The sequence below is a fragment of the Haliotis cracherodii genome, unplaced genomic scaffold (genome assembly GCF_022045235.1).
Source record: "Haliotis cracherodii isolate W230 unplaced genomic scaffold, xgHalCrac1.p SCAF_21, whole genome shotgun sequence".
Lineage (NCBI taxonomy): Eukaryota > Metazoa > Mollusca > Gastropoda > Lepetellida > Haliotidae > Haliotis > Haliotis cracherodii.
The window spans coordinates 8,674,949-8,696,380 of NW_027266277.1; the positions used below are offsets into that span (position 1 = coordinate 8,674,949).

Here is a 21,432-nt window from a genome sequence, read left to right on the forward strand (position 1 = left end):
CAGAGACAATCCCCTGGAACTTCCGGCGTGGCCCAACCTTCTGCTCCACCCACACAGTCGGTTGCCACACCCAAGCCCCGCTCGGTTTCGACGGCACGCCTGGCTCATCTGCAGAAAGCGCTAGGAACTAAGGGCTATTCGATTAGGCGAAAGCTATTACATTAGCCCATTGTCCATCTACACAGGGACTGTATGATGATAAATGGTGCTCGTTCCAGGCACTCTGCTCAGACAAACACCAGGATCCGACGACAGACTAGACAACAGTTCCTGGCTGAGTTCCTTCTGTACTTGAGCAGCACACGTCGGTTGAAAAGCTTTACCATCTCCATATACCTGGTCGCCATCAACTCCGTTCTTGCCATCCCGGACGATCGGAGAATGGCGAAAATTCCCGTACTACAGGCCTTGCTGCGCTCGTTCCGTCTTGAAGACAAGAAAGCCAAGTTCAGACCGCCAGCGTGAAATCTGAACGTGGTCTTAAAGGCTCTTCGAACCACTCCACTCGTCTTCCTTCTACGCCCTAACGTGTTTCTACTGGCCTTGTCTACTGTCGCTCGGTTCAGTGAGCTCCACGCCCTCTACGTCTTCCATGTCCGGTTTGAACGCGGGACTCATGGCGCCGTTCATCTTGGAGTGTGCTGGGACTTCATCGCAAATGATTAACTCCCAGGACAGCCTGATAGATCATACACCATCCGGCACCAATGTGGAGAATTATCAGTTAGTCAAAAGCAGGGTCTAATAACATGCATTTAAAAAAACCGACAAACCAACATAGCACTTAAAAATTTGGAGACCAATTTCACTATTAAATGTCTTCTAAACGAGGATCAAAGAGGTTTTATGTCAAAGCGATACATTGGAGAATGCACTTGATTAATTTGTGATATTTACTTCACTGAATGCAAGGGAATCCCAGGATTGATATTACTATGAAAAGGCGTTCGTTTCAGTGGATTGGGATTTCATCCAAGAAGCTTTGAGTTTTTTTAACTTTGGACCTTCAGTAAAGCACTGAATAACAACCTTTTATCACGATATAAAATCTGGTGTTTTAGTTAACGGTTTTGCTTCAGATTTGTTTCAAAGTAACAAGTGGATGTAGACAAGGTGATTTATATTCTTGTTATGCGCTGACATTTTGGCAATAATGTTTGCAGACGACACATCTCTCATATTAGATGGAAACTAAGAAATGTCTCCAAAAACACCATGACAACTCTTCAAACATATGCGTCTTTTTCAGGCCTAAAAATTAACACAAGCAAAACGCAAGTGTTGTGGATAGGCTCACAACGCTTCTCTGATAAAACCTTGCGCAAAAGTTGGAAATTTAGATTGGTCAAGAAAAGGTTTTACTGTTCTCGGTATTATATTTACTCACAATTTGGCAGAAATGGCAGAAAGAAATTACAAACACAAACTTAAAACTATAAAAATCATTATGAACTCTTGATTAGCACGTGACATGACCCCATTAGGTAGAATTACTGCACTAAAAAGTCCTTTTTTACCTAAACTAACCCACATTTTCTCAACCTACCTAATCCAAGTGAAATATTTATAAAAACAACAACAACTCGAAACACTGTGTTTTCGTTTTATATGGAAAAATAAACCAGACAAAATCAGTAGAAATAATATAATAAAACTTTATGAAGAGGGAGGTATAAGAGTGCCTGATATTAAACATACAATCAATGCTCAAAATATATCTTGGGATAAACGTTTGTTCCATTCACATCCACACTCTAAACTTACCACTCTTTTGATTAATAATATAACTCCATCACAAACTGATTTTCAACAAAAGTGCCAATTTCATATTTCGGAAGAGGTTATTAATGATTTGGCCATTGCATTCTGTAAAGATGTTCTGTGTTCACGGGTAAGCTTAATAGAAAAAAAGGAAATTCTCTCAAAGAGGAAAAAGATATATTATCACAACCTTTATGGCTAAATACGAATATAAGAATCGGGAACACTCCGGTATATTATAAACTATACTCGGGGAAAAGGTATTAATCTTGTAAATGATTTGATAGACAAGAGTGGACATTTTCTAGATATTTTAGACTTAAAACATATTTACGACTAAAATACATTTTCTGGAATATTCTAGTCTTATCCAAGAAATAAAACAATATCTCAAGCGTTAGAATGTATCCCTAACATCTAAGTTACATCTGCCCTTAATACCATATTTCCTTGAAAACTTGGAGTGGGGAGGGGTGTAGGCCATTTTATGATATATTAAATAAGGTACCAAATTTCCAACACATCAAACAAGAAATAACCGACATCGACAAAAATATACCATATTCACAATGTAAATACGCACAGTTCATGATATTTTGGTCACTCTGTCACCACCTATTCGTGTAAACCCACGAACTTGCACAATCCAACGAAGATGTCTTAGCATCCTGACAGTGGAATGGTTTTTGTTTGTTATCATCTATAGAACTACTCTGAAACGTGTATGTATTAAAGATTGCAAGTGAACTATATTATGTGAACTTATTGTTTGTGTAATCCAAATCCATCAATTCTTAAGTAAGCTTTTGAAGTTACACCTGTCACGCACCAGTACACAACGAGGTTTCCCATCCCGTGTTGAGAATAGTGATACACACATCATTCAAATACTCAACTGTAGACATTTCCTCCAATTATTTTTGACATTTGTAAGTGTATCGCCCGAAACATCCGGATATCCTGCCATCGTTCCACAGCCGTCCTCCCATCCTCACAGTGCACTGTCGCCATGTTGTCCTCTCTCGGAGCCACACTAGTCTTCCTGCAGGGCTGTGCAAGGTAGGATCTTGTACTTCTTGGACATGGAGTCAGGTAGAAACAGGCATTTGCCAAGACGACGAGCAGCCTCGAGACCCGGACTCCTTCACTTTGCATAATGTTTGAAGACAACATCTGTATCTCGTATTAAAATATCTTCTTTTTCTTGTTTAATCAGCCTAGAAATGTTGTTTGTATTTTCAGTTTCCACACACTTCATAGGTGTGTCTACGGTCCTCTGGGTAAGTGAAGTTTTATGTGATTTTAGTCTCTATGCAAATTTGCTTTCAACTATCTGATTCACGACACATACATCACCGAATGATATGTTAGTTGGTATAGGCAAACAGGCAATAGGCATGTATGCTGAACAGTACCGCGTACTTCATACCTCGGGGCAGTAGCGTAGTTTTGTGGTTAAAGCTTTCGCTCGTCACGCCGAAGACACGGGTTCTATTCCACACATGGATTCAATGCGTAAAGCCAACTTATGGTGTCCCACGCCGTGATATTGCTGTAATATTGCAGAAAACTGCGTAAAATCATACTCACTCACTATAAACGGACGAATTTCTAAATGGGTTTGTTTCTTGTTAGAAGTAGAGTTGGATCTTGTATTAAGGGATATGATTAAATGTGCTTGCTAGTATGTGGAATAAAGTGTGTTGAAGTCATATATAAAATGTTTGAATGTCCGATTGGTTTTCTATCTGAAGACGCGAGACGATTTGACGAACAGCAGCGGCCGCAACAACCCCCAGGTATGACGAGAGGAAATCCATTTTCCATGCTTGTGGGATACCTATTGGTTTAAGTTTAAGATTAAGTTGTATCTACATTGTATAAATTGTTATTCTCTTTCATCTCTGGTTTCTATGAGGTAGCAGTGCACTTGACACAATCAAATGAGATATCGATAATCATATGACCGAATTCATTTCAATTGCAAAATTAAACCTAATGATATTATTGCTGCAGGCATTCATTCACAGGCTTTGTGTTGGACTATTTCAAAACAAACACCTCATCACTACAAGATTAGTAGATGCTTTACTGATGATATGTTTATTGTGTTGTCTCTTCAGGGATGTGTCTCACAAAAGAGTGTATACAACACGGTCAGTGCATTTTCCTTCCACAAGAATGCATGTTAAAAGATTGTGTTAGTCCTAACCTTTTGTTAGTTTTAGCACTTTTAACTACGAAAAGGATTGGTCATTCTCCCAGGTTTAAACATGCATCAATATTTGCAATTTTGTACATTTTATAAAAAGGGTAAAGTATGCATTTGTAAGTTTCATTTTATCTGGATGGGCCGGTCTCTGAGGCACTTCAATTCCCTATGCAGAATTGCTTTACTTGGGTGTGTCAGGAAGCTATAATCGTAGGTTTAAATCCCAAATTCGCCCTGATTACGTTTCTAGGTATACCCGCCTCGTGGGTTTCATCAAAGTGGAAAAACATAAAAAACCTACATCATCTTGGGCCTTCACCTCACATCAAGCTGAAACGCTATGATATAACTTGAATACTCACTCACTGTACTGATTTATTTCACAGCCAACAACGTCTGGTCTCGCATGAACAGAAGCGCTGACCCCTGTGAAGATTTCTTTGAGTATTCCTGTGGCGGATGGGTACGGAGTCACCCTATCCCGGACGACCGCTCATTTTACGACACCATAGCACTTCTCCACGATGTGTCCCAGCGGCAACTGAGAGGTCCGGTACACACGTGTGTTATGTGCGTCATGATCGTACTTCATTTCCCCAGTTGTCTTTGGAGGACAACGCCGGGGTGTATTATCATCCATTGAGACAAACACATCCCACAGATTCCGTTTCAACATCAGATGTTAACTGTGTATAAGCATTAAGTTCACATATAATAAGATCGTTCTGAGACGTATCCACTGTTACATGTGTTCGTGTACTCTATAGTTATTCTCACGTCATTCCAGTAACAACTCTTGTTGTTCAGATCTCATGGAGGCTGCAGGTTCTATGGAAGATCCCGAGTCAATGCAGAGAGCTAGGACCCTGTACAACTCATGTGTGGATGAAGGTGATAGATAGATAGATAGATAGATAGATAGATCAGTGATCCTAACTTGCTTAAATGCACTGATGTGCACTGATGCACTGATGTGTACTGATACAATGCCATGAACAAAATGTTATCACAGAAACCATTTGTAACTCAAATTTCTTTTCAATATGGACTAGAAAGTGTTAACATAAAAAACATTATACATTGTCATGTGTTTCCAGATACAATTGAATTGAAAGGAACACTCCCAGTGCTTGACTTCCTCAGACAATATGGCGGATGGCCACTGTTGCAAAGGGGAGATAACCTGCCCATTACAATAGAGGATTTGATAGCTACGGCTACTAAAGATTTCATGAACGTTATTGTCACCATATCAGTGTCAGAAGATTTAAAGAATTCGTCACGGATGGTCATTTATGTGAGTACTGACAATTTAGTTGAATCTCTCTACACCTGTAATTTATACCTTCCTGGGTGTGTTGCAGTTGCAGATACTCTGGATTTCTTAACGTTTAACTTTTCACTAGTTTGGTGAGATCATGGCTTGAGTTACTGGACTGTTTATAACTTGTTTAAAGCCGCAACTGAGATATTAATATTTACACATGTAATTTATTATATACTTTTTGTGTAGCTGTCAACCGGAAAATCAAATTATTTCATTACAAATGTAAAACCGTGAAACATATATTCTCCCTACCCAACCCACAGGGACGGTTAACCATCCCTTGTATTTGCGACTTAAAACACTAGTCTCGCGTTTGCAAAATGTTACAAAATATAAACAAAAGTATCCAAAAATATTTGTCACGAACAAAAAAATATCTTGAAAACTATGAGACCGCTGTTGGCAGCGAAATAATACACGCTGGTCAAGTAACAAAAATGGCGCTTGCGAAACGAAGAGTCTCGATTGACGAGTTAAATGAGCATTTTACAGTTTATACGGAACAATTGCGAGAGAATAAACGGCACGAAGTGATATAAATGACCATCAGTCATAATTTTGCCTTGTCAATGTGGAACTAGCGTAAAAAAAGACCTAACGTTTTGTGTACGGGCTAGACACTTACGATAAAGGGAGACAATTTAAGGTGTGGTAAGTCTTGTATGACAATAGTGACTTCAAAGTTATGTTTACTGCACTGAAAATATCACTTTTCTTTCACACTGAAGTATATAACAAAACTATGTGTCATAACTGTACAGGGTCATGTACAGAATTATGAAATAACGTACAGTTCCTGTAATGCCAGTCGATTGTCTATGGATAACCATAAGGGATATATGTTGCTAGCTGGACCAAACGTGGCTTGGAATGGGCAACCGAGGCTATTTCCTGCAAGGTTTACAGGACAAATTATTGGTGGCCTACAGAACATTCATCAGGAATGTTGCCACTGAGCTAGGAGCTGATCAAACCACCATTGATGCTGATGTTGAAGACTTAATAGACTTCGAAGTTAATTTGGCTAATGTGAGTACTAACCTGAGACTGAGCATCTGGCGTTCTGTAGTCTGCGAAAGTAGACATCGATTGAGGTATCTATTTCATTGTGGTAAAATATAATCCCGTCAACAGGAATACGGTCTGTAATTGTAGTTTGTAAAAGTAGCCATCGGTTTATGTAAAATGTATTTGATTGTGATACAATGTAATCCCGTCAACAGGAATACGGTCTGTAATTGTAGTTTGTGAAAGAAGCCATCGATTTGGGTATAATGTAATTGATTGTGATACAATGTAATCACGTCAACAGGAATACGGTCTGTAATTGTAGTTTGTGAAAGTAGCCATCGATTTGGGTATAATGTAACTGATTGTGATACAATGTAATCTCGTCAACAGGAATACGGTCTGTAATTGTAGTTTGTGAAAGTAGCCATCGATTTGGGTATAATGTAATTGATTGTGATACAATGTAATCCCGTCAACAGGAATACGGTCTGTTATTGTAGTTTGTGAAAGTAGCCATCGGTTTGGGTAAAATGTATTTGATTGTGATACAATATAATCCCGTCAACAGGAATACGGTCTGTAATTGTAGTTTGTGAAAGTAGCCATCGGTTTAGGTAAAATGTATTTGATTGTGATACAATATAATCCCGTCAACAGGAATACGGTCTGTAATTGTAGTTTGTGAAAGAAGCCATCGATTTGGGTATAATGTAATTGATTGTGATACAATGTAATCACGTCAACAGGAATACGGTCTGTAATTGTAGTTTGTGAAAGTAGCCATCGATTTGGGTATAATGTAATTGGTTGTGATACAATGTAATCCCGTCAACAGGAATACGGTCTGTTATTGTAGTTTGTGAAAGTAGCCATCGGTTTAGGTATATTGATTTGATTGTGATTGCTTTCTTTTTAGAATGAGTTTCATACCTAAGTGATGAACATCTATGTATTATAGGCATTTCCCGCAACATGTTAACAAATGTACTTTTCCAAGATATCCATACCAATGGAGGAGAGGCGAGATTATAATGCGTTATACACCAAGAGGACTGTTGGGGAAATGTCGGATTTATACCCAGTGGTAAGGTTTCTCAAAGCTTTTCAAAAATCGTATTTCCTTATTTATGCCCCTGTACATTCTTTCTTCAATGAGACTGTCCTACAAGCGAACAGACACGACAAGGTTCTATTTTGAAATTTGTAGGCAATATTACAAAACTTAGTTCATTTAAGGATTTAAGGAAATATTATATATTTATTACCCACGTGGTGAAGATACAGGTGGTAAGATACTAAATCCGTACGTCACACGTGTGTCGTACAAGGTTGACCTTGTTTTATTCGTTTTGATTGGATAACCGTGACCTCTGTCACACCGGGACTACTTTTTTCATTCATAAAAAATCGCGAGACGTCATTCATTTTGCGATTACAAGGCAGAACTGAAAAAATTCATGAGAACGAGAGATATTTACAAACACCTTATTAAACCAAACAAGATAGTCATACGCATCAAATTCGGTTTGCATTCTATATAAGTTATGCATAGAGCTTCTACAGACATATAATCGAGCTAGATCTATAAATCGATTTACAATGTACGACTGCCGATCGAGCGCGTCCCTTGAGCGTGACGCACCCGACCACTTTCGCAACTTTCAATTTGATTTAACGTAAAAGGATAAGCGTGGTGAAATGAAGTCTGTTTAAACTATCTGGACAGATATCGAGACTTACTTGGGATGATCCGGTTGTGCCATCGGTGTCCCCTTTGAAGCGTATTTTGTGGCGCTGTTTCGGGAGGTGTTGTTCATGGATGAACGAACACGACAGCACGACCAGATCACTTAAAGTTCACAGTTCCGATACAAATCATTCGAAAACTCCGTGGAAGTGTGCCTGACTTCTGATTTTGTGGCCCCAAACATCCCAAATGTGAACAATAACATTCCCTATCTCTAGCGTAAAACGCTGTGAGTGGATCGCGGTTGTCTTTTCTTATTCCGGTGGCGACTTTGCCCTTCGATCGTTCGAAGCTGTCACTGACATGCAAGCAGATTTGAGTTTGTTGATTTTCACGTCTTCAGTATATAGGGTGGTACAGTTAACATGAATGTCTTTGGCGAACAGTCTGATTTCCCTCTTCCAAAATGGAACGGGCATGATATAAATTCAGCTGATAGATCAAGGAAACCGAACCATTTTGATTGCACAGACGGGACCCGTTCAATTCAAAACGCGGCGCTAATGTGACATTTCAAATTTTCTTATCGGTGTCCTGCGTACTAACAAAATGGCGCTTGAATTACCATAAGTTGAAGACTTTCTTTCAAAAGGATCTTGAGCGTCGGTGCTGGTTTGTTTGCAAACAGAACAGCAGGCGCGTGTTGTAAATGCGTATGCATAAACATGTCAACAATGCCCATATTTGGTCATATATCAATATTAATGCGCAACCAGATTTTGCAACCGGTTTCAGTTTGGTCTGTCAACGAACGAAAGTTGTTATGTATTTACACTTAAATATATATTTAACGTGGGTAATAAATAAAATACCACACTCATTCTCGTTAGATACCAATAGACTATGGTCATATACATTGAACCAATATAATCATAGGCGGTTAACCCAATAACATAGATCAGGGACTAGTCATATACTATAGGAGGGTGGGAATGTGGAAAACGGAATTTTTAAGTTTTGTATTTAAAGTGCTAAAAGAACAGCATCAATGTATTCATGTAAATCTTTCACCCTATGAACTTCGGGTAGTCAAGTAAATTAAAGCGACAAAACCATTTCCACAATCTTAAGAATTCTGTACAAAGAGCCAAGATCTTTGTACGATTCCGACTAGATGATAAGCATGTGTATATAAATCAGCGATACCAGGTGTTTGCAAGAAGGTGAGCGTATCCTGCCACATCCGTGGCACCCGTCATAAAGATTTGCAAATGCACCTGAAAAACACTGGAACATATGCCTCGAAAATAATTTTTGTCACTGATGCGTCAAATGTGGAAATGTCCTCCACATACCTACTACTAAACTTTTTGAAACCTTTACTGGGACCATGGATGTTGTAACTGATAAATACAACTTTAAGCAAGAGTCATATGACGTTATTTGAAATCTTCTAAAAAGCTCATGTTCGATCCTGCCTCAAAGGCTAGAGCTGATAGAATATTGCTCGACATAAACAGAAAATTGGCTCTTGCTGAGCTGAAGTCACCCCTCTTGTCATACAGTCGTTTAGAGAGTTTCTTGTTTATTCTGAATCCTTATGCATAGATCTGAATATGAAACAGATGAGGCAGTTTCACTGGTCTCTTTTATTTCTAGTTCAAGTTGATAGATCAGTGGAAGAGAATTGGATATTTGATCAGTGTTGAACGATATCAGATTACCGATAAACCTGAAGCTTAAGGTAAACTTCTTGTAAAGATTCTCTTGTTTTAGTTTTGTCTATGCATGTTACACCCTCTACTTAATGCAAGTAGGTTATAACCTATAGGTAATTACTATACACTAGGCCTTTGATCTCCCCGGTACATGCATACTGATTGAATGATTGACCATTTAATGTGTTGTAACCGTACGGATATTGCCATTGTAAACAATACCTGTTGTATTTCTGTTCAGATAAATTGGTTGTCATTATTGCAACTTGCGACGGGCAGTGCTGGCGTCAATATAAGAAAAGGGGACGATGTTATAGACTTTTCCGAAGGCTACTTTCAACAACTTGGTCCTTTGTTGCAAAATACCCCACTTAGGTAATGCTTTCACTGTTCTTAGCTCATGTTTGCTCTGTAATCAGGTAATGCTTGCACTGTACTTTGGCAATTCTTGCACTATACTTAGGTAATGCTTGCACTATACGTAGGTAATGCTTGCACTGTACTTAGGTAAAACTTGCACTGTAAACGTATACATACAAGACAATAGAACAGAGATATCCCAAAGGTATGATAAAGTTGTTATTAATCAGCTGGAACTGGTCACATTCACAGATATGAGTTGCATGGTATCAACGGTATGGTCAATGTATGATCGTTGGTCAATTTCATCGAATATTCGCCAAAGGAAATGGAAGATTCAAATTAAAACATACTACGTTGTATACTTGTGGACAACATATGTAATCTTCACATCCATTTCAATGAACATCAACCTTTACGCTTCTTTGTTTTTAGAGTGATCCAGAATTATGTGGTGTGGAGATTTATGCGCAAACAGGTGACGGCTCTACCACAGGTTTTCCAAACTTATGAAAAGGAATTCAAAGAGGTTAGCATTCACTAAAGACAATATTCCCTTATACCTGTTCCATTTGTCCGTCATACATACCCTTTAGTAAATATATCAAATATATATATTTGGCAAGTCTCGATATACTGCAGTCTCTGAAAATGAAGAAAGTCTGTCGGCTCCTTTATATTATAAGTTATCAAGATAATTTCACAACTGTTTTTTTTCTGTGAAATGTGTTCAATTCAGAAGCTAGATGTTAGTTAACCTGTTCATGTCCAGCTTGACATTATAATTAAGCTTACATATTTACCATGTAGGTGAGGAATTCGAAATGTCTGTCATTTATTATAACGTTGTTGCATTATACCACGTGTAGGTAGTCATTGGCGTGACGTCACTTCCTCCCCGCTGGCACAGCTGCTTGCAAGTCGTAGATAGTTTCATGCCCTATGTAGTCGGACGGATGTTTGTACAAGAACACTTTCTGCCCACCTCCAAGAATGATGTACGTTGTGCCCACAAATGGGACCATAATTTCTGCGTTATCCTAGCGTGTTGCTTGTTTACACATTAATAAGTTAATCTTCTTAATTCCATGTTATTCAAATGTAGTCAAATTTATGGTTGATAATGTGTGATGCTTTCAGAAGTAGGTTTTGCTCATTTGCACATTTGCTGAGACACGTGCCTTGAAAATATGAACTATCCCTAACATTACTGTGATATCAAATCATCCACCATTCCCTGAACGTGACGATGTACACTGTAGGTCACCGATGCAATACGGTACGTGAAAGATGCCTTCAGACAGAAACTAGACGACATCACATGGATGGACGAACAAACAAAAGACGTAGCTAGAGACAAGGTAGGTTTGCTCCCAGATATCACGATATATTCCACTGTGTGGTATATGATTGGATGTTATAACCATTCGGTTTAATCTTTGAGACAAAAGCGAACTATTCAGTATATGGTTCTACAAAGAAATGGATGCGTGACTCTATACATTTGTACCTAGAGCTACAGGTGTGAGGACATGCACAGGTTTTCACATTTGCACAGAGCACATTTGTATCTGTTGTTTCTAGTTGGCAAGTATGACGAGCAAGATCGGATATCCTGATGAGTTGTATAACACCACCTACCTGGACAACATGTACCAAGTAAGTGAACTCCAAAGTCAAACTCCTGAAAACTGGAATAAAAATGATTGGAAAGAAAACAAACTCCAAATGTCACTCTTCCCGATATAAGATGGTCCCTGCTTCATATACGCGATAATGTAACATAACTTTGAGCAGAACTTACTTGGTAATATTTTATGGGATAAACTTAATGTCATGTTATATGTTTGACAAACTAGATGTGACGTTTTATTAAATGAATGGATGAGTGATAAACGTAATGTCACTAAACTACAGTATATTCTATTTGTAATACAGAAGATGTCATACGTGCCATGAAATAATCAAGTGGCACATTCCTCTCGTTATGCACTAGCTGAAGTTAAATCACAAGATATCCCATCCATGAGGTACACTAGATGGATCATCCCATGTGTAATGCACTAAATGTCACATCCATGAGGTACACTTGATGATACTTTCCATATGTAATACACTAAATGTCTCATCCATGAGGTACACTTGATGATACTTTCAATATGTAATACACTAAATGTCTCATCCATGAGGTACACTTGATGATACATTCCATACGTAATACACTGAATGTCACATCCATGAGGTACACTTGATGTTACATTCCATACGTAATGCACTAAATGTCACATCCTTGAGGTACACTTGATGATACATTCCATATGTAATACATTGAATGTCACATCCATGAGGTACACATGATGATACACTCCATATGTAATACACCCAATGTCACATCCATGAGGTACACGTGATGATACATTCCATATGTAATACGTTAAATGTCACATCCATGAGGTACACTTGATGATACATGCCATATGTAATACACTAAATGTCACATCCATGAGGTACACTTGATGATACCTTTCATATGTAATACACTAAATGTCACATCCATGAGGTACACTTGATGATACATTCCGTATGTGATACACTAAATGTCACATCCTTGAGGTACACTTGATGATACATTCCATATGTAATACACTGAATGTCACATCCATGATGTACACTTGATGATACATTCCATATGTAATACATTAAATGTCACATCCATGTGGTAAACTATACGGACCATTCCATATGTGACACACAAAGATGGCACATCCCATAATATACAAGGAGCGTGTTCAATAATTGAACCATTAGACGACTCATTTCAAATGACAAAAGACGCATAATGCATATGCGGAATATTAGTTACAGATTAAACATATTAATGATTGTATACTTAGAAATAGTCCTGAGTCTACACCTATACTTTTATTAGTGTTGTCGTTCTCCCACCCACAGTTTGAAGTCGAGGAGGGAGAATATTTCAAGAATGTTGCATCTGGGAAGAGGATGCGAACAGCGATGGAATGGCGGAAACTGCTGAAACCATCTGACAAGTCATTGTAAGTAACGGAGGAATACCCAGTAGGACCAGGTACAGGGGTAGTCAGTCATGCTCCTCAACCAGGACAATAATGGCTCAGGATACACTAACCTTTTCAAGAACAGCTGGTGTTTGATAGTGATTCATAAATACAATCGACAAAATCATGAAGATTCAGCTAATGACACATTTAACTTGTAAATCATTGTAACCATTATCGTGTGACCGGGTTCGAATCCCCGCATACGAACAATATGTGTCCATGTGTGATGCGTTAAACTTCATTCGCTCACTAAGTCAATCACTCACTTACTCACTCATGTTAACCTGAAGGTTATATATCATTAACAGATGGATGATGTCTCCGGCGGTAGTGAATGCTTACTACAACCCGTCCAGCAATGAAATTGGTAGGCGTAATATGTTTACCACATCTTAGAGTAGATCAATATTTATGACCTCATATTAATTTCGCTATTTTTGAAGTATTTGACAGGTCGCGGACCGGTTCATCGAATTATCCCCAAACATTAGAACAGCGACACTGAATAACGGTTAAGGACCTGGACATCGAATTGTCCCCAAACATTAGAACAGCGACACTGAATAACGGTTAGGAACCGGGACATCGAATTGTCCCCAAACATTAGAACTGCGACACTGAATAACGGTTAGGAACAGAGACATCGAATTGTCCCCAAACATTAGAACTGCGTCACTGAATAACGGTTAGGGACCGGGACATCGAATTGTCCCCAAACATTACAACTGCGACACTTAATAACGGTTAGGAACAGAGACATCGAATTGTCCCCAAACATTACAACTGCGACACTGAATAACGGTTAGGGACCGGGACATCGAATTGTCCCCAAACATTACAACTGCGACACTTAATAACGGTTAGGAACAGGGACATCGAATTGTCCCCAAAACTTACAACTGCGACACTTAATAACGGTTAGGACATCGAATTGTTAGAATCACTGAAGTAAGAACTTTGACTGCAGGCTCTTGCAATAACGGACACGTACGACTGCCGGAGTTTAATATTTGCGAGTAAAGAGCTTATGAGATTTAAATGTTTTTAATATCTGTTGGTAGAAGACAATTTGTGAGTTAAATGAGCAGTTAATCTTAGAAGTAAATACAGACTGAAGTGCAGCACGCCAACCTCTGACTTGAGAGTATTGTTACACAACTGCAAAGGGCTAAGAGTTGAGCTCGACCTTTAAGGTGATAGGACTTTATGTACGGCGTCGCCGAAGGCGAAAGACTACTTCACCACCGACATGTATGAGTGGATAATACCTTCAACACATCTCCTCATCTCTTTGATAATACATTGCGATCTACAAGGTAAAGTCTTTCCTCTCGTCTACTGTCTACAACCAAGTAGCCGTGGCGAGACATACGTCCGTGTGTGTGAATATACTCAATTAGCTGCTCAAAACCTAGGATTTCACCTCAACCCTGCTGTGCTGCAATTAGACTTGCAGTGGGTAACGTGTTCCCAAACACGAACACTCGTGGGTGTTTTGGCCATGATACATTCCCTGGGCCAGAAAGGACACCCAAGGTACGAGGTGGTTCGGGAGAGCATCTGAAACTTGTTCAGCTGAAAGACCTTTGGGCGCACCTCATAGGAAACGCACATACGTCAACATCGATGCCAGAATCTGTTTCCTGAAGGAAGATCTTATGAATTATGGAGAACACAGACCATGTATCCGAGTTGATACATCTCGAGTAAATTAATGTGGTGCTGCTACGGACAAAGTTAGATCAAAATGACATCAAAATGAGATCACATCTAGATCAAAATGACATAAAAAAGACATCGGGTGTTGTATATTATATGTAATTCAAAACTACCCTTTTGAACAAAATAGAATATATTAAAGTGACGTGGAGATCATGGCCGATGTCAGGTGATGATATTGACATACAATGTACATATTCAATACTGCCTGCTATAACCGGTGCCCATGCTGTACGAGTTTACTCTTGTTGTTTTGACCAGATCTCGATACCTGGACATCAAATTACCAGCTTCACTCAACCACAGCAGGTACCTGGATGTAGAAATACTTTTCGCACGCCACATGTGGTAAATGACATTCGATGTCATGGCCTATGATCTTTGACTACAAGCAACTCAAGTTTCAGAGACTTGTTAGATGATGTATGTAGCTGTATGTTTGTATTGCAGTCATCATGGCTGCCCTGCTACAGCCTCCCCTCTTCTCCCCGGGGCTCCCCAAGTAAGTTTCCTCCACGTTAGTAAATCGCTCCTTGTTTTATCTTCCAAAGTTTGTGGTGTGGTTTTCGCAGGGAGGTAGTTTGTCTCCCTAAGTTAGTGATGTTTATTAAAGGGAAGTGTTGCGACTTCGTAAGCAAGTATACCTTTGTATGTACCCTTTCCACAAAGTGATCTTCGAGTTAAGATGATGGTAACTCACATACTTACCACAGTCGAAGTGTTCAGGGTGCCGTTGTACAAAACAATCTTAGCGCTAAGGTTACCTTATATCCTTAAGTTTTAACCTTAGGCCTTTACTAAGGTGCATCCCTTGTTGCATGAAACTGCCTTACGCTAAGGTAGCCTTAGTTAAGGTGAAAATTTTAAGGTTGGTCAGACCCAACCTTAGCCACGCTAAGGTTGATACTTCTTTGAATTTCAACATGGCTACTTTCTTGTTGATGTGTGAGGAAACTGAGAGAAGTTTGAGGAAACAGCGTGTTTTCCGAGATCGCACCATGCAGCTTGAGACACTGACAGACTTGGACCTGATATCGCGTTATCGACTCACTCGCGAAGCCATTTTCTGTCTCGTAGACAAAGTTCGTCCTTTAGTCGAAAGACCAACACAGCGTTCGTACGCAATGACTGGAATCTCAAGTTTTGTTTACGCTGAGATATTTAGGAAAAGGGGGATTTCTTTCTGAAATTGGAGATTTGCATGGTTTGGATAAAGAAAGAAAATGAGCCGAATAAAACATGGCTGCGACACTTGACTTCATCGGCCAAGAGTGTCAGCTCACTTGATGTTAAGTTTGATTGCCGACACCGTTTCTGTGCACTGGTAGACGGCTGTGTCATGTTGAAGTAGCAAAATTAGTCGTCTGCAGATGCGAGCAGGGGAGATAACTTTCAACCGTAACTACGGACATAATTGAGTCTCCCACACTAAAGAGTTCAACCTTAGTTAAGGTTGCCACTAAGTATCCTGTCCACGTTAAGGTTGTCCTAAGGTAGTTTTGTGCAACGGGCGTAATGTTTTGATAAGGTTACCTTAAGATTAACCTTAGTAACTAAGTTCAACCTTAGTAAAGGCTGTTTTGTACAACGGCACCCAGATCGTTTTGAGGGACGGGTCCTGGGTGCCGTTGTACAAAGGGACTAAGCACAAAGGTGATCGTAACTCCTATACTTTAACATAAATCATCGTAGCAATGAAGTTCTTTTGTACAATGGCATCCAGATCGTCCTTAGTAACAAGTCTGCATTGCTAAGTAAGCAGGTTGTCTCCCCAAGTACCACGTCACCGGAAGTTGGATATTTGTCTCTCTACGAATATGTATTTTCGTTTACAGAATCGCGTAAGAAGTTTTCCCCTGTGGATTGTCAGGACGGACAGTGGTGTAGCAAACGCCACAAAAAGACAACCTGGAAACAAATTACCTTTTCCCTTTCAGTATGAACCATTTACCAGAAGAAACACTATCAGGGTGATATTTGCTCCCACTGTTTCAGGTATGTGAACTACGGGGCCTATGTCGCGAGTGTATTGGGACACGAGTTGACCCACGGCTTCGACGACGTAGGTAGGACGACTTCATGGTCTAAGCATGTTTCCGAGCTATCTCCACTGTAACGTCCTTGAGGAGTAGGGGTGGTAGCCACTCCAGTAGGAGACATATATATGTTCGACCCTTACCCCACAACATTCCTGCTCTCTGGAGACAACAGCGCTACATCTTTGTTTTATTTCGGCAGTCCAGTGACTATGTTTCCCTTTGGAAATATGGTGAAATAAGTGACTTATTCTTGTTTTCGAAAGGTCGGCTGTTCGACAAGAATGGCAACCTCGTTGAGTGGTGGAGTACTGATGTCATAAAAGCCTTTAAAGATAAAGCTCAGTGTTTCATAGACCAGTACTCTCAGTACCACGAGGCTTCAGTCAACGTGTCGGTAAGTAGTAAGCATGAACAAGAAAAGAAAATCCTAGGGAAAATAAATGTGTCTCATTGGCAAGGAAAGGTTTGATGTAGATTTTATTTCCTGAGCAAGTACATTATTTGAATCTATTAGTGTTTGCATATGAAGTTCTATTATCATTATTCGAGGTAATAACGTTAGCTCCATCCGACACAATAGGTGTTAATTGTTTCAATGACAACAAATACAAATGGTTTTGGTTAATAATGAGCTTTGATCTTGTTTAATGCTTTGAGCTACTACTTTGATGAAGAACGTTAGACATAGTGTATCTCAAGTGTCTGTTAATTCCATTCTCACTGACTGAAACATACTTTCTTACCATGCATTATGTCAAAAAGATAGGCAAGAGCTAATGTGTGGTTTTCAAGGAGACACAAACCTCCCATGTTTTCTATTGGAGGGTTCAGAATGTAGGTTCGATGCCTGTAAATTTCATTCAAATACGTTAGGTGTCCAATTTGAACCTATGTGTCAACCAGCATTGTGAGAGAGTACCGCTGTGTGTTGAAGGTGAACGGGATCAACACGCAAGGAGAAAACATTGCTGACTGTGGTGGAGTAAAGCAGGCGTATCGGGTTTGTGTGCTTAAAACAACTAAGAGCGACTAATGAATGAGTAAGTGAATGAACGCCTCAGTCTGCAATATTCCAGCTCTTCCATGGCGCCCAGTATCCACGTAAGTAATTAGCCACGTCACAGAGCCTGTTTAGTTGCCGACGATTTGATATTTTCTGTAGGGGCAGGTTTGGGGTGGCGCTGGGGCTGACTTGTTATAACCTGTTCCCGAAAATACTGCAACGATTCTGTGTTTTGGCCCCACTCCCGCATTTCAGAAGTTAAAGTGAATGTTTGCGGTGACTGAACAATTCATCTGCCACTAACTCCCGACCCCCTAAATCCCAACACCCCAAAACCCGACCTCCAACATCCAATTCCTGACCCCAAACATCCCAACTCCCGACCCCCAACTCCCCAACATCCCAACACCCGACCTCAAACACCCCAATTCCCGACCCACAACACCCCAGCACTCAAACACCCGACCCCCAACACCTCAATTCCCGACTCCCAACACCTCAATTCCCGACCCCCAACGCCGCAACTCCCAAAGAGCCAACCCCCAACACCCCAACTCCCGACCTCCAACATCCCAACTCCCGACCCCCAACACCCCAATTCCCGACCTCCAACACCCCAATTCCCGACCCCCAACGCCGCAACTCCCAAAGAGCCAACCCCCAACACCCCAATTCCCGACCTCCAACACCCCAACTCCCGACCCCCAATTCCCGACCTCCAACACCCCAACTCCCGACCCCCAACGCCCCAATTCCCGACCTCCAACACCCCAACTCCCGACCCCCAACACCCCAATTCCCGATCCTAAACATCCCAACTCCTCAACTCAGCATCAAATGCCATTACTTAATTAGTTAGAATGAATCTCAGAATTAGTTCTGCTGTAAGTTGCCGTCTGGTAATTTAAAGTTTGCTCAAATTGAGCTAATCAAATGGCACACCAACGTGAATACGTTACAAATTTCATATTGTAGACACCTCTGTAGTGTTGTGTTTTATATGTCATAATACTACATGTGTTTAATGCAAAATAAGTTTGAATTACTAACATCCAAAATGAGAAGCAGAATCAACATAAAAATGTGTTGAAAAGTGGGAGAACTCAAACGTGGCATTTGTGATTTTTAACGGGTGAGACCTGGGACTACGTGTCAGTGTGATTGTGCTGACATTTTCATTACCACACTATAAACTCGCCTTCCGATGTTGCGGGTCTACAAAATGTGTAAGACAATGTACCTGTATCAATATTATAACTATTATACGTACATCTCATTAATTCCTCTCGTAAATACAAAAAAAAACAACATAAGTCGATATATTTTCGTGACGCAGGCATATCGCAATCTTGTCGGAGATCTGCAGGCCGAGGAGCCGCTCCTGCCTTATCTTGGTCTCAGTCAGGACCAGGCCTTCTTCATCAGCTATGCCCAGGTAACACGGGGAGCCCGCCGTGGCTGGAGAACGTTTTGTGTAGACTATTTCTAAATATGAAACCAATAGTCCGTGTCTCTCAGCAGCTGGGAATTGATCTATAAATCACATCTTTGAGATGTTCAAATGCTTCGTCTTAAGGACGTTAGTGATGTCGATCAGATGACTGCGTGTATGTAAAGACCACCTCACAAACGATTCTGGTTGAGAATGAATAACACGTTATTACGTAAAGTGGGATATAAGCGTTGCCGCTTTCGCGTTGAGGTGAGTAGAGGGAGAATGATAGTACCGTGTGCATCGCATGCAAGGGTAAAATAATTCATAAAAAGCATCAGGTACATATATTCATTCCATTTTGTTTTTCAAATAATATACAGGTATTACAAAAACATGGTTGTTAACATCTACTGAGAGAAACAGTTATCTTTAGAGAAAAAGGTACTTCTATGACTTCTATGTCGTTGAGATAGATCATGTAATAATAAATTATATAATACCCTAACTCCTCGTTGTGAAGTAAGCAGCTATATTATGTCCTGGTGTTTGTACAGTCGTGGTGCGCCAGTTACAGGAAGGAGGGACTGGAGGCTACCATCAGTGGGGATGTCCACAGTCCAAACATGTACAGGTAACTCACACCACCTGCATGGAACATAACTGTATACTCCAGCATGTAACATCGTCCGTGTGCTCTTCTCCCTCTTACTTCAGAAAGTCACATTGAACACTTTTCATGATTGTGAGCGGACGTCAGGGTTTTTTTCATTTTCAGGTCTCATATGTGTTTATTTTTCACGTCGTTTTCGAATAAACCGACGTGTAACGAGTTTCCATATTCCGTTTCAGAATCATTGGCGCGTGTCAAAATTCTTTTGAGTTTGCGGAAGCCTTTCGTTGCCCAGTTGGAAGTTACATGAACCCACCCACAAAGTGTGAGCTGTGGTAGATATGTGTCTACACGACGTGAAGTGAACTGTAGTAGATGTGTGTCCACACAACATGTAGTGAACTATGGTAGTTATGTGTCTTGAAAGACTTGTACTGAACTGTGGTAGTTATGTGTCTACACGACGTGTAGTGAACTGTGGTAGATATGTGTCCACACGACTTGTCGTGAACTTTGGTAATTATTGTGTCTACACGACTTGTAGAGTACTGTGGTAAATATGTGTCTACACGACTTGTAGTGAACTGTGGTAGTAATGTGTCCACACGACGTGTAGTGAACTGTGGTAATTATGTGTCTACACGACTTGTAGTAAACTGTAGTAGTTATGTGTCTACACGACTTGTAGTAAACTGTAGTAGTTATGTGTCCACACGACGTGTAGTGAACTGTGGTAATTATGTGTCTACACGACTTGTAGTAAACTGTAGTAGTTATGTGTCTACACGACTTGTAGTGAACTGTGGTAGTAATGTGTCCACACGACGTGTAGTGAACTGTGGTAATTATGTGTCTACACGACTTGTAGTAAACTGTAGTAGTTATGTGTCTACACGACTTGTAGTGAACTGTGGTAGTAATGTGTCTACACGACTTGTAGTAAACTGTGGTAGTTATGTGTCTACACGACTTGTACTGAACTGTGGTAGATATGTGTCTACACGACTTGTCGTGAACTGTGATAATTATGTGGCCGCACGACATGTAGTGAACTGTGGTAGTTATGTGTCTACACGACTCGTAGTGAACTGTGGTAGGTATGTGTCTACACGACTTGTAGTGAACTGTGGTAGTTATGTGTCTACACGACTTGTCGTGAACTGTGGTAATTATGTGGCCGCACGACATGTAGTGAACTGTGGTAATTATGTGTCTACACGACTTGTAATGAACTGTCGTAGTTGTTTGTCTACAGGACTTGTACTGAACTGTGGTAGATATGTGTCTACACGACTTGTAGTGAACTGTGGTACTTATGGGTCTACATGACTTGTAGTGAACTGTGGTAGGTATGTGTCTACACGACTTGTCGTGAACTGTGGTAGTTATGTGTCTACACGACTTGTAGTAAACTGTAGTAGTTATGTGTCCACACGACTTGTAGTGAACTGTGGTGGTTATGTGTCTACA

At 40.2% G+C, this 21,432-nt stretch overlaps 1 protein-coding gene across 1 annotated transcript; it reads left to right on the top strand.

The window, feature by feature from the left end:
- Nucleotides 1–2,770: 2,770 nt before the first annotated feature.
- Nucleotides 2,771–20,652, top strand: LOC139470927 (neprilysin-1-like). Its single transcript, XM_071253252.1, has 23 exons — nt 2,771–2,820; nt 3,004–3,041; nt 3,516–3,560; nt 3,885–3,917; nt 4,360–4,521; nt 4,781–4,864; nt 5,071–5,270; nt 6,150–6,329; nt 7,309–7,395; nt 9,958–10,091; nt 10,512–10,605; nt 10,946–11,074; nt 11,339–11,437; nt 11,661–11,735; nt 13,029–13,132; nt 13,465–13,523; nt 15,326–15,377; nt 16,871–16,941; nt 17,178–17,308; nt 17,849–17,914; nt 19,254–19,352; nt 19,907–19,983; nt 20,202–20,652. Exons 1-23 carry the CDS (start codon nt 2,771–2,773, stop codon nt 20,299–20,301), a joined length of 2,169 nt encoding a protein of 722 aa, XP_071109353.1. The 3' UTR covers nt 20,302–20,652.
- The last annotated feature ends 780 nt before the right edge of the window (nt 20,653–21,432 follow it).

Excerpts from the sequence above, each read along its gene's own strand:
- LOC139470927 (XM_071253252.1), top strand. The coding sequence starts at position 2,771 with ATGTTGTCCTCTCTCGGAGCCACACTAGTCTTCCTGCAGGGCTGTGCA. Across the intron at positions 13,133-13,464 it reads AAACCATCTGACAAGTCATT|ATGGATGATGTCTCCGGCGG; the intron begins GTAAGTAACGGA and ends TATCATTAACAG. Across the intron at positions 17,309-17,848 it reads AGGCTTCAGTCAACGTGTCG|GTGAACGGGATCAACACGCA; the intron begins GTAAGTAGTAAG and ends TGTGTGTTGAAG.